This window comes from Cnephaeus nilssonii (genome assembly GCF_951640355.1).
Source record: "Cnephaeus nilssonii genome assembly, chromosome: 20".
NCBI classification, from domain to species: Eukaryota; Metazoa; Chordata; class Mammalia; order Chiroptera; family Vespertilionidae; genus Cnephaeus; species Cnephaeus nilssonii.
The window spans coordinates 41,808,432-41,831,852 of record NC_137091.1 but is presented as its reverse complement, the minus strand read 5'-3'; the positions used below and the strand labels follow the sequence as shown (position 1 = coordinate 41,831,852).

The 23,421-nt window shown below is 49.2% G+C and overlaps 2 protein-coding genes across 3 annotated transcripts in view; one reads left to right on the top strand and one right to left on the bottom strand.

Annotated features, from left to right (window-relative positions):
• The window catches only part of LOC307115991 (optic atrophy 3 protein-like), a 32,108-nt gene extending 9,416 nt beyond the window's left edge, over positions 1–22,692 (top strand). The window contains exon 2 of the mRNA XM_079799596.1: positions 17,231–22,692. Coding sequence (XP_079655722.1) covers positions 17,231–17,643 — 413 coding nt within the window. The 3' untranslated portion in view covers positions 17,644–22,692. The remainder of the gene's footprint in view (positions 1–17,230) is intronic.
• Positions 8,799–14,791, bottom strand: LOC307115993 (uncharacterized protein). 2 transcript variants are annotated; one of them, XM_079799599.1, is made up of 4 exons: positions 14,466–14,791; positions 12,476–12,567; positions 11,457–11,534; positions 8,799–10,689 (listed from the first exon to the last, which is right to left on the bottom strand). In XM_079799599.1, the coding sequence occupies exons 2-4, from the start codon at positions 12,525–12,527 to the stop codon at positions 10,478–10,480; spliced, it is 342 nt and encodes a 113-aa protein (XP_079655725.1). In that variant the 5' UTR covers positions 12,528–12,567; positions 14,466–14,791; the 3' UTR covers positions 8,799–10,477. The 2 variants fall into 2 exon arrangements, with proteins under 2 accessions (XP_079655725.1, XP_079655726.1); XM_079799600.1 differs by having other exon boundaries at positions 12,476–12,539.
• Positions 22,693–23,421: the final 729 nt, after the last annotated feature.

Genomic DNA, 23,421 nt, shown 5'->3' with positions numbered 1-23,421 from the left:
ATATTTTTGCTCTTCCTAAAAATGTTTTCTTTGCCCTGGCCAGTGTGTCTCAGTGATTGCGTGTTGTTGGGTGCCCTGAAAGATCACTGGTTCGATTCCTGGTCAGAGCATGTGCCCAGGTTGCGGATTCAGTCCTCAGTCAGGATGCATGTGGAGGCAGCCGGCCTCTCTCTTCCTCTCCCTTCCTCTCTCTAACATCAATGAAAACACATTTAAAAAATGTATAGAGCCGAGGCCGGTTTGGCTCAGTGGATAGAGCGTCGGTCTGCGGACTGAAGGGTCCCAGGTTCGGTTCCGGTCAAGGGCATGTGCCTTGGTTGCGGGCACATCCCCAGTGGGGGGTGTGCAGGAGGCGGCTGGTCGATGTTTCTCTCTCATCGATGTTTCTTGCTCTCTATCCCTCTTCCTTCCTCTCTGTAAAAAATCAATAAAACATATTTTAAAAAATGTATAGAATAAAAATGTTTTCTTATACAGACGCTCTTAATGCATTTGGAAACTCTTGTGAGAGCCTGGTTTTGACATTCTTTATGTATGGTTGTCACAGCTGCAAAGACCTAACTGAGGCACAGAAATCCAGTGAGAGCAGTGTGCCATTGGCTACATTTAATCCCGCTGCTCATTTTTCAGTCCTACTCCTTTATATGTGGAGACATTTGTTGTAATTTTCTTGTGCTCACCTTGTTAAATCTTTAGTGGCGGTTTCTGAGCAGGAGTCTTTTTAAGAAGCCCCTGTGTGAGGGCTGGTTGCTTTGCAACCTGAGACTTTTCTCGGAATCTACGTGTTTGCCCTGGCTGCATTACATTAAGCGGACAGGAGAGGGCGCCCGTGTCACCCTTTCAGCCTCTGGGTCCAGTGCCTTCTGATGGTGGCACCTGCCAGCTGAGAGGCGCTAGAGGCTATCTCTGTAGTCGACTTCTATATAGCTCTGTATATCGCCAGTAAAGCTTAATTTCTCTTCCTCCTCCTCCTCCTCCTACTCCTCATCCTCATCCTCATCCTCATCCTCATCCTCATCCTCCTTCCTTCTTTTCCTCTTCTTCCTTTTTTTCTTTCTCTTCTTTCCCTTCTCTTCTTCTTCAAAATATAAACTTAACCAGAAATTCTGACATTTGCTTTCGATGCCCCAAAGAAACACCTTATCCACCCTCTTTGTTCACCCCTCCTTGAGACTCCGTGGTCAGTTCCTTAGAGGCCTACCCCAATGTTCTAGACTCCCCCAGGCCTACCCTGATGCCTCTGCCCCTAAATGGGGTCTTACCCCCACTTCCAGCTTCTTGGCTCCTCTTTTCCTGGTGCTCAGGCTCTGGCTGACCCCACTTCAGACCTCTAAGCCTCCATGTGACTGGTGATGTGCTCAGAGCTCCCTCACTGCCCCTCTCCAGTGAGCCATCCCCCGGCTTGTAGGCCGCCTGGGTCCTGCCTTGGATAAGCATGCAGCCATAGCAGCTACCTCTGCTGAGGGCTCAGCACGCCTTGCTGAGTGTGATGCCAATTTTTTTCTCTTCTTTTTAAAATCAAATCAAATTTTATTGTACTTTTCGGTTTTTTCCTCTGAAGTATTTTGGGGGGGCTTACTAAATTTACAGAAGTAATATATACTTATTGTGAAAGAAAGAACAAGACAAATCAGCTTGTGCTTATCTGTGGCTAACTGAAAACCCAGCCAATAAATCTTAATCAAACCTTAAATCAAGAGGATGTTTATTGTTGGTGGAGAAAGGTGGCTCCGTGATTGGTTTGGTGGCTTGGTGATGTCTTTAGGGACCTGAGGACTCTTCCTGTCTCTACTATCTACTCCTGTCTCTACTATCTCCTCAAGACCTCACAAGGGCGGCTAGAGCACCAGGCATCATGTCTTTATACTACAGTTTCCAAAGGGAGAATATGTGTGTGTGGCAGGGGGGACAGGGAAATGAGAGAGAGCTCTTCAAGGAGAAAAATATTTTCCCAGAAGCCCCCAGGAGAATCTCCTCACTGCTGATTGGTGAGAATTGAGTCACATACTTCCTTTGCTATATGGGAGGTCAGACTGTTAAATATCACTTCTAGAGTCTAATGACAAGAGAATAAATAATACAGTAAAGAATAATATAGTGTTAATCATCATAAGCACTAAAGCTGCTGTAGTCTTTACATAAACTAATTTGTTCTTAGCATATCCGGTGAGGTAGATTACCATCATTAACACTGCCTTAATGGATGAAGAAACAGAGTGGAGTGTTAAGTAACCTGCCCGAGGGCACCCAGGTGCTAAATGCGAGAGCTAGAACCAGATCGTCTAATTCCGGTTTGCACCCACAGTTTCAACTCCATTCCTGGTCTCTGCAGGCAGCCAAACCGAGTCTCCTACTAGACATCAGTTTATGCACAAGCCTTGAATGTGGCAACATCCCTACAAGCCAGGGTTTATGATCCTGTTTTTTGTTTTTGATTGTTGTTGTAATCTTCACCTGAGGATATTTTTTTTTCCAATTGATTTTCAGATAGAGTGGAAGGGAGGGAGAGAGAAAGAAATATCGACATGAGAGAGACACATTGAGTGGTTGCCTCCCTCACGTGTGCCAATCAGGGCCAGGGATCGAACTTGCAACTGAGGTACGTGTCCTTGACCGGAAATTGAATCTGTAACCCTTTAGTCCTTGGGCCGATGCTCTAACCACTGAGAAAACTGGCCAGGGCATGATCCTGGTTTGAAAAGCAGGAAATGGAGATGCCAACAGGTCGAGAAACTTGCCCAAGGTCACATAGTAAGTAAATAGCAGAGCCAGGACTTGAACCCAGGACTGCCCTCTTCCAGAGCACACTAAGCGCAGCCTCTGTTAGCTGCTTCCCTTGTGCCTCTTCAATTCCTAGATGCCATCTGTACTAAGCTGAGTTGGTCTCTCCGGGTCTGGGGATTCTATTCTGGGACAGGGGCATGCTTCCGTCCATCAGGGGCTGTACAGTCCAACCAGTCTTTACTTAGTGCCTGCTGTGGGTCAGGAACTGTTCTAGGAATATGACTAACTCGTAGTCAACAAAACAGACAAAACTCCCTGCTTTGGTGAAGCTCACATTCAAGGGTATTAGTTACCTGCCCAGAGACTCCAGGGCACAGAGAGGAAATCTTTCCAGTAGTTCCTCCCAAATTTCCAAGCTGGATCTTAGTGGTCCAGTTTGTGTCGCATCCCCATCCCTGAGCCAATCACTGTGGCCAAAGGAAAGCATTGCTCTGATGGCCAGTCTGACAGCCAATGACGTTTTTCCATCTGGGAGCTGGCTGCATGGATGGGTTGTTTGTGAATTCAGCATATTATACATTTATGGTTAGTGCTTTTGTCTGCTGTATATGAAGCATCAATAAAAAGTTAAACATACTGAGTTGAGAAATTCCTGATGACCACATTTGAGCTTGTCCAGCTGGGTCCCTCCTAGACTACCCAGTTCCAGGATCTGGCAACTTTTTATTGTTTATGCTGGGTATAAAATTTCTGGGTTACAGGGTAAAGGTATCTTTAATTGTATAAGGAACTACCAAAGAGATTTTCAACATGGTTTCCAGTTGCTCCACATCCTTGCCAATATTTAATGTTTTCATAGTTAAATTTTAGCCATTCCACGTGGTGTAAAATGGCAACTCATTTGCTTTTGTCTGATGAATGGTGATGTTGAGTACTTTTTCATGCGATAATAAATAGACATTTGTCATGAGACTTAGTTATGATAATAAATAACATTTATCGTAAACACCGTTCCTGAGAATCAGGAATTCAGGAGCAGCTTTGCTGAGTGGCCCTGGCTCAGAGTCTGGCACTGGAGGCTCCACTGCCAAGGACGCACCTGCGGTCGTTGTAGAGGTCTCAGTTCTTGCTGGTTGTTGGCCGGAGGGCTGGGCTGCTCTCCACATGGACCTCTCCTTAGGCTACTCATGTCCTGGCAGCCGGCTCCCCGCAGAGAGTGATCCAAGAAGGGAAGCGACCAAGGCTGAAGAGACGGTGTCTTTACAACGTAATTTTGGGAGTGACATACTGCACTTGTGCCGCATTCTATTACTGGTCGTACAGACCAACTGTAACACCATGAAGGAAGGGACTGTACACGGGTGTGAATACCAGGGGACAGGGATTGTTGGAGGCCATCTTGGAGGCTGGCTTACCACAATTCTATTACTGCTAAGAACTAAAATGATTGATTTTATTTTTTTTTAAAGAGAGAGTGGAAGGGAGGGAGGGAGGGAGGAAGGGGAGAGAGAGAGAGAGAGAGAGAGAGAGAGAGAGAGAGAGAGAGAGAGAGAGGAACACTGATGTGAGAGAGACACATCAATTTGTTGCCTCTGCATGTGCCAGGAGCAACCCCACAACCCAGATAATTGCACCCTTGACTGGGAATCAAGCCTGAGACAACCCCCCAAAAAACCCAAGACCCTTCTCAAGGGCCCACGTTCAAACCACTAAGTAACACTGGCCATGACAAAATGATTGATTTTTAAAAAGAATATTAAACCAGTTTATATTTCTAGATAACTCCCGCTGTGATGTGCTAATATTTTCCTAAAGGTTTTTCCAGTGGTCACAAGTGACATACTCTGTAATTTTTTTCTTATAGTGTCTTTGTTAGGTTTTAATATCATGGTTTTGCTAACCTCATAAAACAGTTGGGAAAATGTTCCCTCATCCTTTACTTTCTGTAAGATTTTGTATAAAATTGCATTTTTTTCCTTAAATATTTGACATAAGTGCCCATTTAGGCTTGTAGTTTTCAGTAATGGAGTCAATTTCCTTATTAGTTATAGGACTATTCAGATTTTCTATTTCTTTTTGTGTGTCAGTTTTTACAAATTGTTTTTTAAGGTACACGTCATTTCATATAAGTTACTGAATTTATTGGTGTGAAGTTGTTTATAATATTCCTTTGAGATCTTTTTAAAAATATATATATTTTATTGATTTTTTTACAGAGAGGAAGGGAGAGGGAGAGGGAGAGAGAGTTAAAAACATCTATGAGAGAGAAACATCAGCCCTAACCGGTTTGGCTCAGTGTATAGAGTGTCGGCCTGGGGAGTGAAGGGTCCCGGGTTTGATTCCGGTCAAGGACATGTACCTTGGTTGCAGGCACATCCCCAGTAGGGGGCGTGCAGGAGGCAGCTGATCGATGTTTCTCTCTCATCCATGTTTCTAACTCTCTATCCCTCTCTCTTTCTATCTGTAAAAAATCAATAAAATATATTTTTTTAAAAAAGAGAGCGAGAGAGAGAGAAACATCAATCAGCTGCCTCCTGCACACCTCCCACTGGAGATGTGCCGCAACCAAGGTACATGCCCTTGACTGGAATCGAACCTGGGACCCTTCAGTCCGCAGGCCGACGCTCTCTCCACTGAGCCAAACCGGTTAGGGCGACATCTTTTTAATTTGTAAGATATGTAGTGATGTTTTTTCTTTCATTTCTAAATAATGGTAATTTATGTTTTCTGTTTTCTTTATTCTTGATCACTGGTCCTGGTAGTAGCTTATCAATGTATCTTTCAAAGGATCACTCTTTGGCTTTGTTATTTTTCTCTCATTTGTCTGTTTCCTATTTCATTGGTTTCTATTCTTATCCTTATAATTTTCTTCTATTTACTTTGGGTTTAATGTGCTACTTTTTAATAAGGTAGAATCTCATATTATTGCTTTTAAATCTTTCTTTAAAAATATTTTTTTTTATTGATTTCAGAAGGGAGGAGATAGAAACATCAATGATGAGAGAGAATCATTGATTGGCTGCCTCCTGCACGCCCCCCACTGGGGATTGAGCCTGCAACCGGGCATGTGCTCTTGACCGGAATCGAGTCTGGGGACCTTAGGACCACAGGCTGACACTCTGTCCACTGAGCCAGACCAGCTAGGGCTAAAACCTTTAAAAAAATATATAATTTAGTCAAATGTATTCATCTTTTCTTTTATGACTTTTAGCTTTTGTGGCATCTTTAGAAAGACTACTTCTAGATTATGAGTGATTTATCTTACGTTTTCTTATAGTAATTTTATAGTCTTACATTTGTATGTGTGTTGAATCTTTGATGCATCTGGAATTTATTTTGGGTGGTAGGTGTGAGGTAGGGACCTACATGTCTACAAAAGAACATCCAAACCTGTAGAAAAAATTTATGATAGTTTATTTGAGCCAAACTGAAGATGCCTGGAAGCAAGATCTTAACAGATTGACAAGATTCTCCAGAAAATGGCGGTTTTGCAGTTCATGTTGTAAAGTTAGAATCAAGGGAGAAAATGTGAGGAAGGTTACATGACACCCATTGGTGGTAGATCGAGGAAGAGGGAGAAAGCAAAGCGATTGGACATAAAACAAAATGGAGAGATCCGTACTTTCACATTGGTGGGTACAGGATAGTTAACATTTAACATGTGTAGTAACTGGAGATGGGATGTGGGCAACCAGGTAACAAAGGAGTGTTCAGTCCATGTGCTCTCGTCAGGAAAGAAAATTACTCTGACATTTCAAAGGAATGTTATCTGAGATGCATAAGAACAACAGACTCACTTAAAGTAAAGACTGACCTTTGTTTGCTAAAGAAGCTAGGGTGAGGGCATGTGCCAGGGGATGGGGAGGCCAGGGGAGTTCAATGGGAAAAAAGGAGACATGTACTACTATTTGTAATACTTTAAACAATAAAGTAAAATAAAATAAAATAAAAAAATAATGAAATAAAATAAAGCTAGAGGCCTGGGATGTGACTGCCCACCATGAGCTGCCCAGCTAGGAATTTATGATCAGACTTTTGGTCACTGAGCCTGTCAGGCCTGCCATGTATGTAGCCCCTTTTATGTTCACAGTTTGTATATTTTCTAGGGGGGAAACTTTTTAAAAGCTGCATTTCCAAGCAAATGCCAATATGTATTCCAGCCCACCCCCCCCCCTTTTTTTTCTATGAATGTAGCTAACAGTATACATTGTGCTAGTCCTCCCTGCTTCCACTGACCATGCTGTCTTGGAGAGAATGACCTATCCACACATAGAACCTTCCTTACTGCTGCCAGAATTACTGTAATTTATGAGACTGTGGAAGTCTTGCAGGGCCTCTCCTGGCTTTTTTATTGTTATTACTAGAGGCCCAGTGCATGAAAATTCATGCACTGGAGCGGGGGTCCCTCAGCCCGGCCTGCCCCCTCTCATAGTCCGGGAGCCCTCAGGGCAGGAGGCGACCCGGCGATCAGGGGAAGGTGCCACCTCATCACACCTCTGCTGCTACCACTGCCGGCAGAGCAAGCCTTGGCCAGCCCTGGTTACCTGAGCCTTGGGAGGCCCTGGGCGGCTGGGCAGCTGCCATCTGAGGCTTGCCTGTGCCTCGTGCCAGTCCTGGGCAGCTGGGGGGCTGAGGGGACTGGCAGACTCTGGAGGCAGGTGCGCAGCGCGGGCCCGGCCTTGTTGTGTGCCTGCCACCCTGGCAGGGCTGAGGTGACTGGGCGCCGCCATCTTTGAGGGCATGGCAATCAATTAGCATATTCCCTCCTTATTGGCTGTGGGCGCCGCCATCTTTGCAATGGTGTGAGGGTCAATTAGCATATTCCCTCTTTATTAGATAGAACTAGAGGCCCGTTGCAGGAAGATTCCTGCAATAGGGCTTCCTGCTGCGGTTGCTGCCCCGCCTGCTTCCCTCCCTTCTCCCCCAGCCCGCCTGCTTTCCTCCCTTCTCCCCCAGCCCGCCTGCTTTCCTCCCTTCTCCCTGCCCTGCCTGCTTCCCTTCCTTCGCTGCCGCCCTGCTTGCTTGCTTCTCCGCAGCTTCGCTCAGCGCTTGGCTTCTTTCTACGCTGTCTTCAGTCTTTGCTCTGGCCTGCATATGCAAATTAACTGCCATCTTGGTTGGGTTAATTTGCATACTCGCCCTGATTGGCTGCTGGGTGGGGCTTGTGGGCGTAGCGAAGGTGCGGACAATTTGCATGTTTCTCTTTTATTATGTAGGATAAAAGATGCTGCAGGATTAACGGGCCAGGTGAGCAAGCCTTTCACACCTGTGGGGTAAATCTGGCCTCAGTTTCCCCATGCAGAATTACTGACTGGAGGCAGCAGCAATGTTTGGGAGGGGCCCACTTCCTCACAGTCTCGCCATCTGAAGGCAATTTCTGTTTTGATCTTCTTTCTTTGAACTAAGATTAGATTTACAGGAGTGTTGTAAAAACAGTGCAGAGTTCCTGTATACCTGTCACTCAGCTTCCCCCGTGATAGCATCTTAAATAGTACAGTGAGCGAACCCAGGAAATGAGCATGCATGCAAAGCTATTAGTGCAACTACAAACCTCATTCAGAGGTTTCCCACCAATGTCTTTTTCTGTCCCAGGGTCCTGTGTCTCAGTTAGTTGTCATATAGCTTTCGCCCCCTTTAGTCCGTGACTGTTTCTCAGTCTTTCTTTGTCTTTCGTGACCTTGACCCGCCTGAAGAGTACTGGTTAGTTATTTTGTAGACTGTCCTTCGATTTGGGTTTGTCTGATGCTCTCTCTTGATTGGAAAGAGGGTCTCCCTTTTTGACAAGAATACCACAGAAATGATGTTGTGCCCATCAGGGGTTCATGACTTCAGTACGTGTTATCTCTGGTCATGTTGACCTTGGTCCCATATTTAGCATGATGTGTGCTAGGTTTGCCTATTGTAAAGTTACTATTTTTCCCTTTGTAGTTAATACTCAGGTTGCGGGTTTAATCCCTGGTTGGGGCATATACAGAAGGCAACCAATCAATGTTCTCTCCCTCTCTCTCTCTCTCAAATCAATGAGCATGTCTTTGGGTGAGGATTTTTTTTTAAAAGAAAGAAGAAAGGAATTTTCCCTCAACATTTTATTATGAACATTCTCAAATATACAGCAACATTGAAAGAATTTTACATTGAAACACAGCCATATACCCACACGAAGATACTTCCGTTAATATTTTACCGTATTTGCTTGATCACACTTGCATCCATTGGTCCACCCCTCTGCCCATCCATCCTTCTCTCTCACTTTTTATGCATTTCAAAATAAATTAGGCAGGAGGCACTTAGTACAGAGGCTGAGGCCTGCACAGTCACTGGGGGCGGGGGGGGGGGGCGCTGGGTAAAGCAGCTCTTGGCTGGGTCTGGGAATGACACCACAGAACTGACCCCCAGGGGAGCTACTGCCTTTGAGGCTGCCTACTCGAATGGTGTGTTGAAAAACATATCAACCTAATGCCATCCAGGCGCCAAGAAGCCGTGACACCCATGAAGTTGGTGATAAGACACTGGCAGTTCGCCTTGGAAAATCCCAGCATCCCCCGCCCACCCTCGCCCGCAGAACCGAAACTGCAGTTTGGGGCCCTGTCTCACTCCTCATTGGCTGACTCGCTCACATCTGGGGTCTGTGTGGCAGGGCAGTCGGGGAAGTAGCCTTTAGAGCTGTGGTTCCCAACCTTTCGTTGGCCATGCCCCACCTAAGCATCTCTAAACCCTGATGCCCCCTGTGACATATAATTCTTACTATTCAAAAAGTGAGCTCCTATTCACTTGGAGGAAGCCTAAAAGGATATTAACTTGGTCTAAACAAGCTTCCAAAGAACGTGGCATCCATGAAAGAGAAAAATAAAGGAACGAAAGGACAGTTGAAGAACTGAGGAAGAAATCACTAAGAAATTGTTTAAAAAAAAATAATATGAAGTGATATGAAAAAATAGCAAATAAAGTTTCAAAACATAATAGAGAACTGAAATGCATAAATATGTCACAATATATATTTATATACTGTATATGAGATCCCTAGAACCATAAGAAATGCAAAAAATTCACTGTTAATAACTCATTCTCGAATTGCCCCCCTTAAATCAAAGTGCCCCGCTGTGGGGCATGTGCCCCACGTTGGGAACCACTGCTTTAGAGCGTTGCAGCCTCATGATACAGGAAGGCCCAGTCACAGGGACTGTCATGTGCACGAACTGGGAATCTTCTGGAAGGTGGCTTTCCCACTTCTCCCCACTCTCCTCAGCGCGGAGAGCGTCCTTGAATGCCCCGCTTTTCCCCTCTTGGAACTGTTTCTCTCAGGTGCTGGGAGGACGCCCCGGGGAGAGGCCTGCAGCTCAGGAGAATTGCTAGGAAGGAGAAGGTACAGAGAGAAGTTCTTGCACCACTTTGGGGTGAACTGAGCAATCTGGGCCTTCAGCTCAGCCTGTTCACTTGTTAACAGAAAGAAATCTCCCCTGACCCAAGGAGCACTCCGGGAAGGGATTCCAGAACTGCAGGCCCCATCTTCCCTGGCCATTGGGCCATCATCCTTTCCCCCAACCGGCGCTGGAGCCTCTCTGATTCAGTCTGTTTTGGAGCCAAAGGCCCAGAAATACGAGGTGACTTCCTAACATCACACCGTGGGAACCTGTGGCCCATAACTCTTGGAAAGAAGGGGCCACTGGGTAATTCCCAAGCCCCCAAGGTGAAAGCTTAGGAGGAAAGGGCCGGTGCTGGGGGAGTCGGGGTGGGGAAGCGTGCCTTCCGGAGCCTAGAGGTCCTTCCTGTTGTAGGTCCTGCAGTCCTCGTATTCTGACTTGCTGTCATCCTTGGGGATGACCCGGAACTCATTCATGTAGGTCGAGCAGCACCTCTGGGAGCCACGGTGGAAGGGGTAGTGCAGCCCACAGCAGCTCCACTTGCTATCCTTCGGGTCCAGGACCACGTTGCCACAGCGCCGCCAAGCCTCCGCTTGGACCTTGCCTGGGAACCAGAAACAGCTCAGCTGGGCCTGGCAGGGAGGGCTGGGAGATGGGTCCCTCCTCCCCTCCTCATTCTAGTTCTGCTCTCATCTCTCTTCTGGGGACTGCCCCTTATCTCCTGTGATGCTTATCACTCACCTAACGCCTACTCCTTCCTCTTCCTTCCTGCGTCACTTAGTCTATCCCGTTTATTTAAATATACAATCTGATAAGTTTTGATAGACGCGGCCACCCAAACCATCCCCATAATCTAGAGAACGAACATATCCGTTACCCCCAAAATATCTTCACGCTCCTTGTAATCTCAGCCATCCCACTTCCGGATCCCCAGGCAACCACTGGTTTGCTAGATGTTTGCATTTTCTAGAATTTTTACAAATGGAATTATACAGTACGTACTTAATTTTTTTTTTTCTTTAAAGAAATGCTGGCCCTAGCCGGCTTGGCTCAGTGGATAGAGCGTCGGCCTGTGGACTGAAGGGTCCCGGGTTCGATTCTGGACAAGGGCATATGCTTGGGTTGCAGGTTGATCCCCAGTGTGGGGCATGCAGGAGGCAGCTGATCAATGATTCACTCTCATCATTGAGGTTTCTATCTCTCTCCCTCTCTCTTCCTCTCTAAAATCAATAAAAATATTTTTTTAAAAAGAAAGAAAGAAATGCTGGTCATAACACACCAAATTGAAACCTCCCACTTGGAAGGCTGTGTTACTGCCAGCCCACCTGACTTATTTGCCGCCCTTCGGAAGATCCTCATACCCATTCTCACCTCTGGGTTCTTGGCTCCAGGAGGGCGAGGTAGGCACAGGCGTTCCATTAGAGAATGGCCACAATAGGAGGCAGAAGGCTTCAAGGGAGAGAAGAGAGTGAGGGCTGGGTGCAGGGAACCCTGGGTGAGGACTGGGTGCAGGGAACCCTGGGTGAGGACTGGGTGCAGGGAACCCTGGGTGAGGGCTGGGTGCAGGGAACCCTGGGTGAGGGCTGGGTGCAGGGAACCCTGGGTGAGGACTGGGTGCAGGGAACCCTGGGTGAGGACTGGGTGCAGGGAACCCTGGGTGAGGGCTGGGTGCAGGGAACCCTGGGTGAGGGCTGGGTGCAGGGAACCCTGGGTGAGGACTGGGTGCAGGGAACCCTGGGTGAGGGCTGGGTGCAGGGGACCCTGGGTGAGGGCTGGGTGCAGAGGGGGCTGGGTGCAGGGCTGGGTGCAGGGGACCCTGGGTGAGGGCTGAGTGCAGAGGGGGCTGGGTGCAGGGGACCCTGGGTGAGGGCTGGGTGCAGAGGGGGCTGGGTGCAGGGCTGGGTGCAGGGGACCCTGGGTGAGGGCTGAGTGCAGAGGGGGCTGGGTGCAGGGCTGGGTGCAGGGGACCCTGGGTGAGGGCTGGGTGCAGAGGGGGCTGGGTGCAGGGCTGGGTGCAGGGGACCCTGGGTGAGGGCTGAGTGCAGAGGGGGCTGGGTGCAGGGCTGGGTGCAGGGGACCCTGGGTGAGGGCTGAGTGCAGAGGGGGCTGGGTGCAGGGGACCCTGGGTGAGGGCTGAGTGCAGAGGGGGCTGGGTGCAGGGGAACCTGGGTGAGGGCTGAGTGCAGAGGGGGCTGGGTGCAGGGGACCCTGGGTGAGGGCTGAGTGCAGAGGGGGCTGGGTGCAGGGCTGGGTGCGGGCCCTGGGTGCAGGGAACCCTGGGTGAGGGCTGAGTGCAGAGGGGGCTGGGTGCAGGGGGGTCTGGGTGCAGGGAACCCTGGGTGAGGGCTGGGTGCAGGGGGGATCTGGGTGCAGGGCCCTGGGTGCAGTACCTGAGTAGGTGAGGAGCCAGGTCCTCCAAGTGAAGCAGGCTCTTGGTCCCATTGGCTCTCCCAGCTGTTTGGGGACATTTGCCACATTATTTCTTTCTTTTTTTAAAAAAATATATATATTTAAATTGATTTCAGAGGGGAAGAGGGAGGGAGAGAGAGAGAGAGAAACATCAATGATGAGAGAGAATCATTGATCAGCTGCCTCCTGCATTTCCCCTACTGGGGATCGAGCCTGCAACCCCGGGCATGTGCCCTGACCAGAATTGAACCCGGGACCCTTTAGTCTGCAGGCCTACGCTTTATCCCCTGAGCCAAACCAGCTAGGGCTGCCACCTTATTTCTAAGTAAGGCATGTATACTCCTAGTTCTTAAAGACCCCTCCCCCCCTATGGAAGATAAAAATTTCATGCTTTTACTCTCCTCCCATATAAAAAACAGCAACACTCCCCTCTCAGAAATTAAACAATCCTATTACCAGTTATGCCATATTGAGCACCCTTACACCATCCTGGGCTGCATGAGGAATGGGTATGTAATTAGTAAGTAGTATGTATGTTGATTTCTAACAAAGGTACCACCGCAACTCAGTGAGGAAAGGATGGTCATTTCAATAAACGATGCAATCGCTTATGCATATGGAACGAGCCCCACTCCCTTCCTACCTGGCCACATTGGCAACGTGTGAAGACATTTTGGTTGTCAAAACCTGGGAGGTGCTACTGGCAGCGAGCAAAATTGTCCCTAACTGAGAACCGTAGCATATACAAATGTAAAAAGTCATGGAGCTGAGCTTAAGATCGGGGCATTTTTTGTACATAATTCCTCTTCAGTTGACAAGTTCAGCGCGCGCGCGCGCGCGCACACACACACACACACACATACACACACCTCACTGAAAGCAGCTCCCTGAATTTTCTAGAACTTATCTGGGAACCTGGGAAGCAGCACAAAGGAGTGAGCTGTGGTGCTTTTCACATCCCAAGGACAACCACAGCTCTAGCTCCCAGGCTGTGCTCCGAGGCTGCTTTCCAGCGACTCAGCCGGGGCCGGAGGAGCCCTGACTTCGTTTTCTCCTATAGGTGATGCTGCACCTTATGACTCAGCAAGTTCACTCCTGGAAAAGCTTTCTACTCTAGACATCCCAAATCAGTGCTCATCACCAGACTGTGGAGGGACACACTGGGTTATCCAAATAATGGAATGGGCTGCTGAAACAGGGCAACACAAAGATGTCACGGACAGAATGTTGAACAAAAGAAGACTGGGGGAGTATAAAGGATCTTCATGGAGAAGGCAGACTAGGACTTACAGATACTTATCTATTGGGAGAGGTCAGGGTAGTGGTTTTGGGGGGTGCAGATGAAGAGAGCTTGAGGGTAGGCGCCATTTAGAGTGCTAGAATGTTCTAGATCTTGACATAGGTGATGATTACGTATTACAAAATTATCCGGCTTTGTACCTAATGTATACTTCATGAAAATTATATTTTGTTAAAAAGATAAAAAAGAATGAATTTAGTGAGGTCACTGGATAGAAAATCATTTACACAACTCCATTGTATTTCTATATATCAGCCCCAACCAAATTGAAAATGGAATGTAAAATGCTATAAATAATCATGTCAAAAATATCAAGACCCAGGAATAAATATAATCAAAGAAGTACAAGACATACAGAGAAAATTAGAGACTGGATGCAGAGAGATGCTGGGTTTGTGGCTTGAAAGACAATATTGGGAAGATGTCAGTGTCCTGAAAACACTCTGTAGACTCAATGGATTCCAACCCAAATCTAGGACAATGGCTTTCAACCTTTCAACTGTGTTCTGATTGCTCATCCACACATACACTCCCAAGAACAAAAGTTTTATGAAACAATACTTACCCTGACTACTTCAGATTGGCCTCCATATTTTCTGTTGTATCTCCATCATGTTTTTAATGGAAATAAATTAATCTGTGCAACTACATTGATTTTATTACCCACTTACTTGACAAAATCTGCAGTTTTAAGCTCCTGTGGAAGCAGTGAGTATCCTGGGGAACCAATCCCCCATCACACAGGTCTCCCTAAGGCCGTCTTGTCACTGGTGGGCGAGCTTCTTTTTCAGGAAGTCCATTTTCAGTCACGGCCACACGTTGGGACCTCCAGAGCTCTGAGAGTCTCTCCAGGCCTCCACCTGGCTCAGGAAGCCTCAAGGAAACAGCCAGGCAGCCTGCCTGGCAAAGCCAGCGCAGGGCCCCCAGTCCCAGGAGCCACCACCAGCCCCCAGCCCCCCACTCCTCTTCTACCCGTTTCCACCCCACCCATAGACTAGGCACGCCGCAGCAAGCAGAAGTAGTGGTTCTTTTATAGATAAACAGATGAAGTCACCATAAAAGGAAGTTGAGAAAGCCGCTGCTGCCTATAGCACGCCACAAATGGAAAATGACCCGTTTGAGAAATACCATGTGAGTAGAAACCAAGTCAATCAAAACCCACCGTTGGCCATTTAATTTTTAAAAATGCAAATTCTGCACACATACATCAGTTACCGGATGTATAATAAAAGAATGGGGAAAGGGAAAGTGGAAGAAGAGAGAAAACCGCTGTGGTGGCCTGGGTGTGGTGGAGCCACATTGGGTGTGGAGCAGCAGGTTCCCTTTTCAGTAGACACTCCTGTCTCTTCCATTGACTGGCTGCCTGTCAAATCGCAATCTGATCCACCTCATTGACAAACCCCGATCCACAGTAGGCTTCCATTAGTTGACTAAGATGTGTATGCCTCTTCGTCTTAAAGCGCACCACAGAACCAGCCTGCCCGCCACCCCTCAGATTAATACGATGGTGGTTCTCACTCTGGGCTCCTTCCTGGGGCTTTCCCTTGGCCTTGGTGAACACCCGCATCTCCTCAGCTGCCACTTCACAAGAGAGGTGCCAGGTCCACCCAGCACCCACCGACCACAAACAGCCCCCAGAGCGCTCCCCTGCCCCTTAAAACAATAGACAGGTTAGTTACTGCCTAGTGCATTTTCAAGTTGACAACTAAAACTCTCTGGAAGTTCACGCAGTTGCAAAGGATATAATTTGTGATGTGAACATGGACATATTCCAGCAGAGTGTTGCGTCCTTCCTTGGACACATCTAATGCCGTCCGCCTGCCCTGGTGATTTGGTGCCAGCCAGTGTCCCGTTTCAAAAAGAAAAAAAAAGAACAAACGCTTCCTTTACTGTCAGAAATTTTACATTCTTCCTCTTTGTCCTTGACCTTAACTTGGAGCTCCCTCTGGACAGAATTCTGCCTCATGAATTAGGTATCATCAACCAAAATATATACAGAAACTAAATTTTTAATTTCATTTCGTTTCCTGTGACTATAAGGTTCCAAATGTTAAAATATTTTCTTCTGGATTGAATTACTTTTATAATTATTGCTAGTGTTCAAATAATATAAAACATTTCATGTTTCATGTATTTTCATGAATAAGTGTTAAACATTAAAAGTAAAATATGTTGCCCCTGGCCGGTGTTGTCCAATGGTTGGAGCTTTGGCCTTGGGGGAGTGCGGGAGGCAGCTATTAGCAACCAGTCTGTTTCTTTTTTTAATATATTTTATTGATTTTTTACAGAGAGGAAGAGAGAGGGATAGAGTTAGAAACATCGATCAGCTGCCTCTTGCACACCCCCTACTGGGGATGTGCCCGCAACCAAGGTACATGCCCTTGACCGGAATCGAACCTGGGACCCTTGAGTCCGCAGGCCGACGCTCTATCCACTGAGCCAAACCGGTTTCGGCCAGTCTGTTTCTTTCTCTCTCTTTCTCTTCCCCTCCTACCCTCTCTTCCATTCTCCCTGAAAAGCAGTGGAAGAAATATCCTCAGGTGAGGATTAACAACAAAAAAGTAAAATATGTTGGAAATGAATCTCCAAATAATCCAGACAGAGCACCCGCATTAATTCCACGTGCTCTTGGATGAAGATTCATTATTACAGGAGTGAGTCAGGGTTCAGCATCAATCCTGCCTTGGTTTGTAAGACTCAAAAGTGCTTACGTTTTCCTTCACAAAAGCAGCTAGGCAAGGCAGTTTCTGTGCCAGCAGCACCAGTCAGCTCTTAAGCTACTTCCAAGGTACGTTTCTAAACCCACCATGGAGAGCGCCCAACTGTTCGCTCCCTCTTCGGGCTATGCGGCTATTGAGGATCCACCAGCCCTGTTACCCCCTTTTCACGGGTTCACAGGCACTTAACCTCATCTCACATTTCAGCTGCCCTTTCTTTGGATCCAGTAGGTCGTCCTCTGCCTCAGCCCTGACACTGCATTTTGGGAAGATTCAAAAAGAAAGGGGGTCGCCCTTTCTCCTGGGAAGTGGATGGGGTGACAGTGCCAGGGGAGGAGGGGGCGGGGGGGGGGCGAGCAGAGGGAGCTAAGCGCCTGGCAATTGAGCCTTACAGCTTCCGGGGACTTGGTGCTCTGGGAGCTCCTTGTGACCCTTCAGGGGCACAGCCCCCAGTCTGAGGGCCTCCCCTCTCAGGCAGGGTTTCTCTTTCCTGACTGCTTGCCAGAATCTTCTGGGCGATTTAAAAAGATGCCCACGGGGTTCCCCCAGGGCCAGGTGACTCGGCATTCTCTGGGCGAGGCCGGTTCGGGTTTGTTTAAAGCGCCCCCTGGCGGTTCTGTTTGCTGTGTTGCTATCGCTCCCACCTGGACACAGGCGTGTTGGGGCGGGGCTGGCAGGGGGCTCGCAGAGCACGGCCTGACCCCTCTCTTCCCCTGCAGTGTACCACTGGGTGGAGATGCGGACCAAGATGCGCATTATGGGCTTCCGGGGCACAGCCATCAAGCCGCTGAACGAGGAGGCGGCCGCCGAGCTGGGCGCCGAACTCCTGGGCGAGGCCACCATCTTCATCGTGGGCGGCGCCTGCATGGTGCTGGAGTACTGGCGCCACCAGGCGCAGCAGCGCCGCAAGGAGGAGGAGCAGCGCGCGGCCTGGATCGAGATGCAGGACGAGGTGGGCCGCCTGGCGCTGGCGCTCGAGGCGCTGCAGGCGCAGGTGCAGGCGCAGGAGGCGCCCAGAGCCCTGGAGGAGCTGCGGGCGCAGATGCAAGAGGTGCGCGCCCAGCTCTGCACCCGGGACGCGGAGACGCGGTCCGAGTCCACGTCCAAGGCAGTGTCCACGTCCGAGAAATAGGAGGCTGCTGAAGCCTGAACTTGGATGTGGCCATGTGTGCCCTAATGTGCTGGCCCAGCGGAAGCCACTGAAATGTTGATGAACTTGGCCGTTGGTCACCCCCTGCTCACCAGTGGTAGGACCTTGCACCGGGACTGGGAAGCGTTCCAACATAGCCCCCCTCCTTAGCTCATTGGTACAGCCCACAGTGCTCATCTCCACCTCATCCCAAACCTCACTGACCTTTTAGGTCCCAGCCAGCAGGACAACATGCTCACTCTTCCGGCCGAAGGAAAACGTGGAACCTGGACCTCAGCTGAATCAGCCTGTCAAGCTCCCCATTTACCTGGACCCATTTACCGGATCAGTGTTACCTTCCTGGGGACACTCATCCATTACACTGAACACCCCCTTGTTTTGATCACTTGGTACAGACCATTGTAAGGAATGCAGTGTCTTTTCCTGGACTTCTGTCCCCTTTATCTTAAGAGGCGGGGAAAGGATCCTGGCTTGCAATTGATCCACCGAATATCTTTCCTTAACCTGATCTGTGAGACCTTCTCCTGAGTCCCCAAGTGGAATATTCCAACAGAGCCCCCTCCTTCAGTCTGTGGCACCACCCACTGGAGTGGCTGTGCTGGTCTTCTCAGGCAATGCCCTCCCACGCCCCCTGACGTGGTGGACAACTTGATTTTGCCCAGGGCTCATCAACTTGCCTTTCAGCCTCAGCTTCCTGTTTACCTGTCCCCAGAGTCCCCAGGGCTTTCCTGACTGTCCTTTCCTACCTTCCCACATCGTCTTCAGGGGCCTCTCTCAGGCAACTGCTGGCCGTGGATTAGATGATCACATCCCCCATGTTTCCTTTAAATCTGCTCACCTGTGGGCTGCTCCCCTCCCCTGGGGCTCCAGACTGGTCCAGCCGTCCCTCTTCATGCACTGGTACCTCCTGCCTCCATAGCCCCAAGTGCCACCTCCATCTCCCTGGTGTGGGCCCCTCGTTGGTCTTCCCTTTAGCAGTTTCCTAGGGCTGCCATAACAAATTGCCAGGAACTTGGTGGCCTAGAACAACCAGAATTTCTTCTCTCCCAGTCCTAGAGGCCACAGATCCAAAGTCAGCTGTCGGCACTGCCTCCGAAGGCTCTAGTGAGGATCCCTCCTCGTCTCTCCCAGCTTCTGGTGCCTCCAGGTGCTCCTGGGCTTGCGGCTGCATTCTCTCCAGCCTCTGCCTCCATCCTCACGTGGCCTCTCCTCTTCTGTCTCTTGTAAAGACACCTGGTCATTGGGTTTAGGGCCACCCTAACTCTAGGAAAGACCCTTTTCCCAAATAAGCTCACATTCACAGGTTCCATGGGTAAGGATGTAGACATATTTTTGGACGAGGGGGGGTGCCATTCACCTCACTACACCTCCCCACGCCAAGAGTGTGCTGGGACTCCTGCTGACCCCATGGGACATTTGCCCTTCCCCACATGAGAGAAGAACAGTCCAAGGAGAGCTTCTATTTTTCAGACTGTAGGTGTTTCCAATTAAAGGAGCCCTTAGATGTAGTCGTCTTAAGGACTCAGAACCATTACATGGATCTCCAGAGTGGGTACGAAGCTCATTAAAATTAAGAGAGAAGCTGAGAGATCTGATGGCGGTGAGTCTAAAGTCATCCTATGAACTGTCCCAGATGGGGAAACTGAGGCTCACGGGAAACCAAGGGACTTGCCCAAGGCTAGGAAGCCCATGAGGGATGGGAATCAATGGCACTGGAGGGAAACAGGAGCCCAGATTACCCTCTTCATGCAGGTGCAGGGTGCTTGAGGGTACAGGTGTGGGGCAAGAAGGGAGATGAGAGGGAGGCAGATCACTGGGGGAGGGGTGGGAATCTCTTCCGAGGTCCCAGAGCAGTGCTGATGGGTGGCCCTCCATCCCCAACCACAGCAACCGGAGATCTTGGCATTCCGTGAATGGGCTTAGTCAGACACCTGGGCCCTTTTCCAGGAAATGGGAGAGGCAGGTTTTCTGTCACTTCCCGGGCGGTTAAAAACGCCCTGGACACCAGACCTGGTAGAAACCCGGTAAACTGGGTTTGTGAAGCATCAACTCTTTACAGAAGAAGGGGAGAGGCTGGTGTAGAGGGAGCAGAGGTGGGTCATGGGTGGGGTGTTTCTAAAGTAGGAGTGACCCTGCCCTAACCGGTTTGGCTCAGTGGACAGAGCGTCGGCCTGCGGACTGAAGGGTCCCAGGTTCGATTCCGGTCAAGGGCATGTACCTTGGTTGTGGGCACATCCCCAGTAGGGGGTGTGCAGGAGGCAGCTGAGCAATGTTTCTCTCTCATCGATGTTTCTAACTCTCTCTCCCTCTCCCTTCCTCTCTGTAAAAAAAAAAAAAAAAAAAAAAATCAATAAAGTAGGAGTGACCCGAGCAGGTTAAATGCTGAGGGAAAGAAGGCAAGAGATACCAGTGCATGGGAGGGTGGTGGAGCCAGGTGGACAGGCTCAGGGCCTGGTTTCCATGGTTACCCCTGGGCGGATTCACTCTGGCCCTGTCACATCTCTGGAGGACGGGTTGCTGGACACCAGGGATCTTGACTGCCAACCCCTCCCCCATCACGTTAATAAACAGCAGTCAGGTGGAATCCATTGAGCTCTGGGTGGGTGTCAGGCACTGTTCTAAGTGCTTTACGTAATCCCAGTGGCATTTTCTTCATTCACGAAGAAGCTGAGGCACAGAGAGGGCAAGTCACCTGCCCAAGATCACACAGGCAGGGAAGAGGAGGAGGTGGGAGCCTAAGCCCCTGACCCTGAGGTAGCGCTGTGCTCACGTGTGAGACTGAAAACAGCCCCTGCCCTGGCCAATTGGGCTCAATGGATAGTGCGTCAGCCTGTGGACTGAAAGGTCCCGGGTTCGATTCCAGTCAAGGGCGCATGCCTGGGTTGTGGGCTTGATCCCCAATAGGGGGTGTGCAAGAGGCAGCCAATCAATGATTCTCTCTGATCATGGATGTTTCTCTCCCTGTCCCTCTCTGAAATCAATAAAAATACGTTAAAAGAGAAAAGAAAACAACCCCCGTGTGTCTTGACGTGGCCAGACCTGTGGGATGCAACAGCTCCACCCACGGGGTGGGGGTGGGATCAGGGTGTGTGCAGGTGGGAAGAGCGCCCTCTCAAAATACACATCGCTCGACTCACTAGCAAAAATGTGTGCATTTGTGACTTGGGGAGAGAGGGGTTAGAATAAATTTGTAATTCAAGTTGGTTGTGTTCAAATTGCTGCTTTTTTTTTTCGTATTTGAAAAATCCCTGTCAGCCTTAGCAAAACTGCCCTTCGTTTATTCTCTCATTTAAGAAACTGTCACCCAGGTGTCCGTTAGCGCCCTGCCTATTCTGTGCCATGTGGGTCCCAGCGGTGACTGAGACAGCCTCACCCGCCCTCACAGGACTGACAGTCAGTGGGGAGACAGACGCACATACAGACTTTCCCCCCAGTGTTACCTGCCCAGCCTCTGGTTACTTGGGAATCAGGCTGAATCCAGATTGCTCCCTCCCGAGGTACTGGGCGCTTTAGGGAGGAAAGAACAGAAGCCCACGCACACCGGCTCACAAAAGCCTCAAAATGCATCTGAGCCTCTGTCTCTCCCAGCTCCCAGCAGGCCCTTCGACCCATGTTGGCTTCCTTGTCCAGCAGAGAGGGACACCCAGGAGCAAATGGACCCCAGAAAGCCCCCGCCTGGTCTGCCGGCCCATACAGCCATCCCTGTACGAGCCACTGTGACGCTGAGTGGCTAGGCTGGGTCCCCCAGCCCCAAGGACAGAGGGAGAGGAGAAATCTACCCTCACGTTAAACAAATGTTTACGGAGCACCTGCCGGAGCACCTGCCACGCCCCATTCTAGCACTTACCGCGCCCCATTCTAGCACCTACCGCGCCCCATTCTTGCAGCTGAGAATTAATGGGGAACAAGACCAAGTCCCCGCCATTGACACGTGGAATGGCAAGCTCGGACTCTCATTGCATGGTTCTCGACTCACAAAGCTTGAAGAATAATCTCGGACTAAAAGATTTTAAGCAAAAATGTGGAAGTTTATTGCGAGCGCCTACAAACTCCCCCCTGGGGAGGGGGTCCCCAAATGGAGAAAGCCTGCTCTCTCTAAAATGGGGGAAACTAGTCCTTTTCGTCTCTTTGTCTACCAGTTTATAAATGCTGGGAGCTTCTCTGTTCATTCCACTTCCTAATTGGACCCTTCCTTATTTTATGTCTCACCCCCGCCCCCCCCCCCCCCCGCCCCGAGCTTTCCTGATTGGTCACTTTCCCCCTTTTCCCTGCATGGTCTCAGTTTCAAAGTTCAGCCAGCGCCCCTTCTTCTTCTTCCCCTTATGTTGTAACACTCTTGTAAACAATCCTGGGCTTGGCGCTGTCTCTGCCCATCACGTCTGCATTCCTCTTCCCTAACCTGCCTCTCCGGTCTCTAAAATCCTTTCACCATTATGGGCTGACATCTGGTGCGGGAGAGGGACAGTAGAGAAGTCTAGAACTAACCCAGTGTCAGAGTTCGGGAGTAATGGGGAGGCCGATTTAGATCAGGGGGTCCTGGAGGAAGCCACGTGGGAGATGAGCCCGAAGGCAGCTGCCTGGGAGTGAGAAAGGGCATTAGTATGGACGGAGGCCCTGAGGCAGGGGTGGGACTGGCCTGTTCCTGGGACGGCAGGAGGCTCTGTTACCAGAGTAGAGCAGGGGTCAGTGGACCAAGGCCCTGAGGCTAAATCCAGTGTCCACAGCCATGCTCATCCGTTGATATATTTTCAATGGCAGAGTTGAGTATTTGCTGTGGATATCATATGGCCTCAAAGACAAAAAAATTTACTATCTAGCCCAGGGGTCCTCAAACTTTTTAAACAGGGGGCCAGTTCACTGTCCCTCAGACCGTTGGAGGGCCGGACTATAGTTTAAAAAAAACTATGAACAAATTCCTATGCACACTGCACATACCTTATTTTGAAGTAAAAAAACAAAACGGCAAAACACCCGCATGTGGCCCGCGGGCCGTAGTTTGAGGACGCCTGATCTAGCCCTTTACATAAAGAGTTAACCGACCCCTGGAAAAGAGGAAGTAAGGGGAGAGGGTTGGGGAGGAAACAGCACAAAGGCCAGCCCCCGGAGAAACAATTGTAATAATCTGAACAATAAAGATTTATTAAATTTAAACAAAAAAACAAAGGCACAACTGGAGGTCATACCAGCTCTAGGTGCCCCATCAGATAGGATGGGGACTGCATTCACCTCAGCTCTCCCTGCCCCGTCCTGCCTCCTCCAGCCCCACCCACACAGGTCTCAGTCCCCCGAGGCTCCGAGGTACCCCCACTGCACACAGGTCTCAGTCTCCATCTCCATCTCCAGGACACAGTGATATAATCCACACATACGTGCAGTTTTTATATCATTCACAGTTTGCCCTCAATATGTATTATAAACACTGCATAATCAGTGCATTATGTGACATAGTATATAATGGACTATAAAAATATATTTTATGTAATATGTAACATCACATCGTACATTATATGTTGGATGTGTTTATATTTATCATTAGAAGTTTCACTAAATCCCTTAATATGTGCAGTCTGTTTCCTATTTTACTGCATTTCGTTTCATAAAGAAAAACTACAGATAGCCCTGGCTGGTTTGGCTCAGTGGATAGAGCGTCGGCCTGTGGACTGAAGGGTCCCGGGTTCCATTCCGGTCAAGGGCATATGCCTGGGTTTTGGGCTCAATCCCCAGTAGGAGGCATGCAGGAGGCAGCTGATCAATGATTCT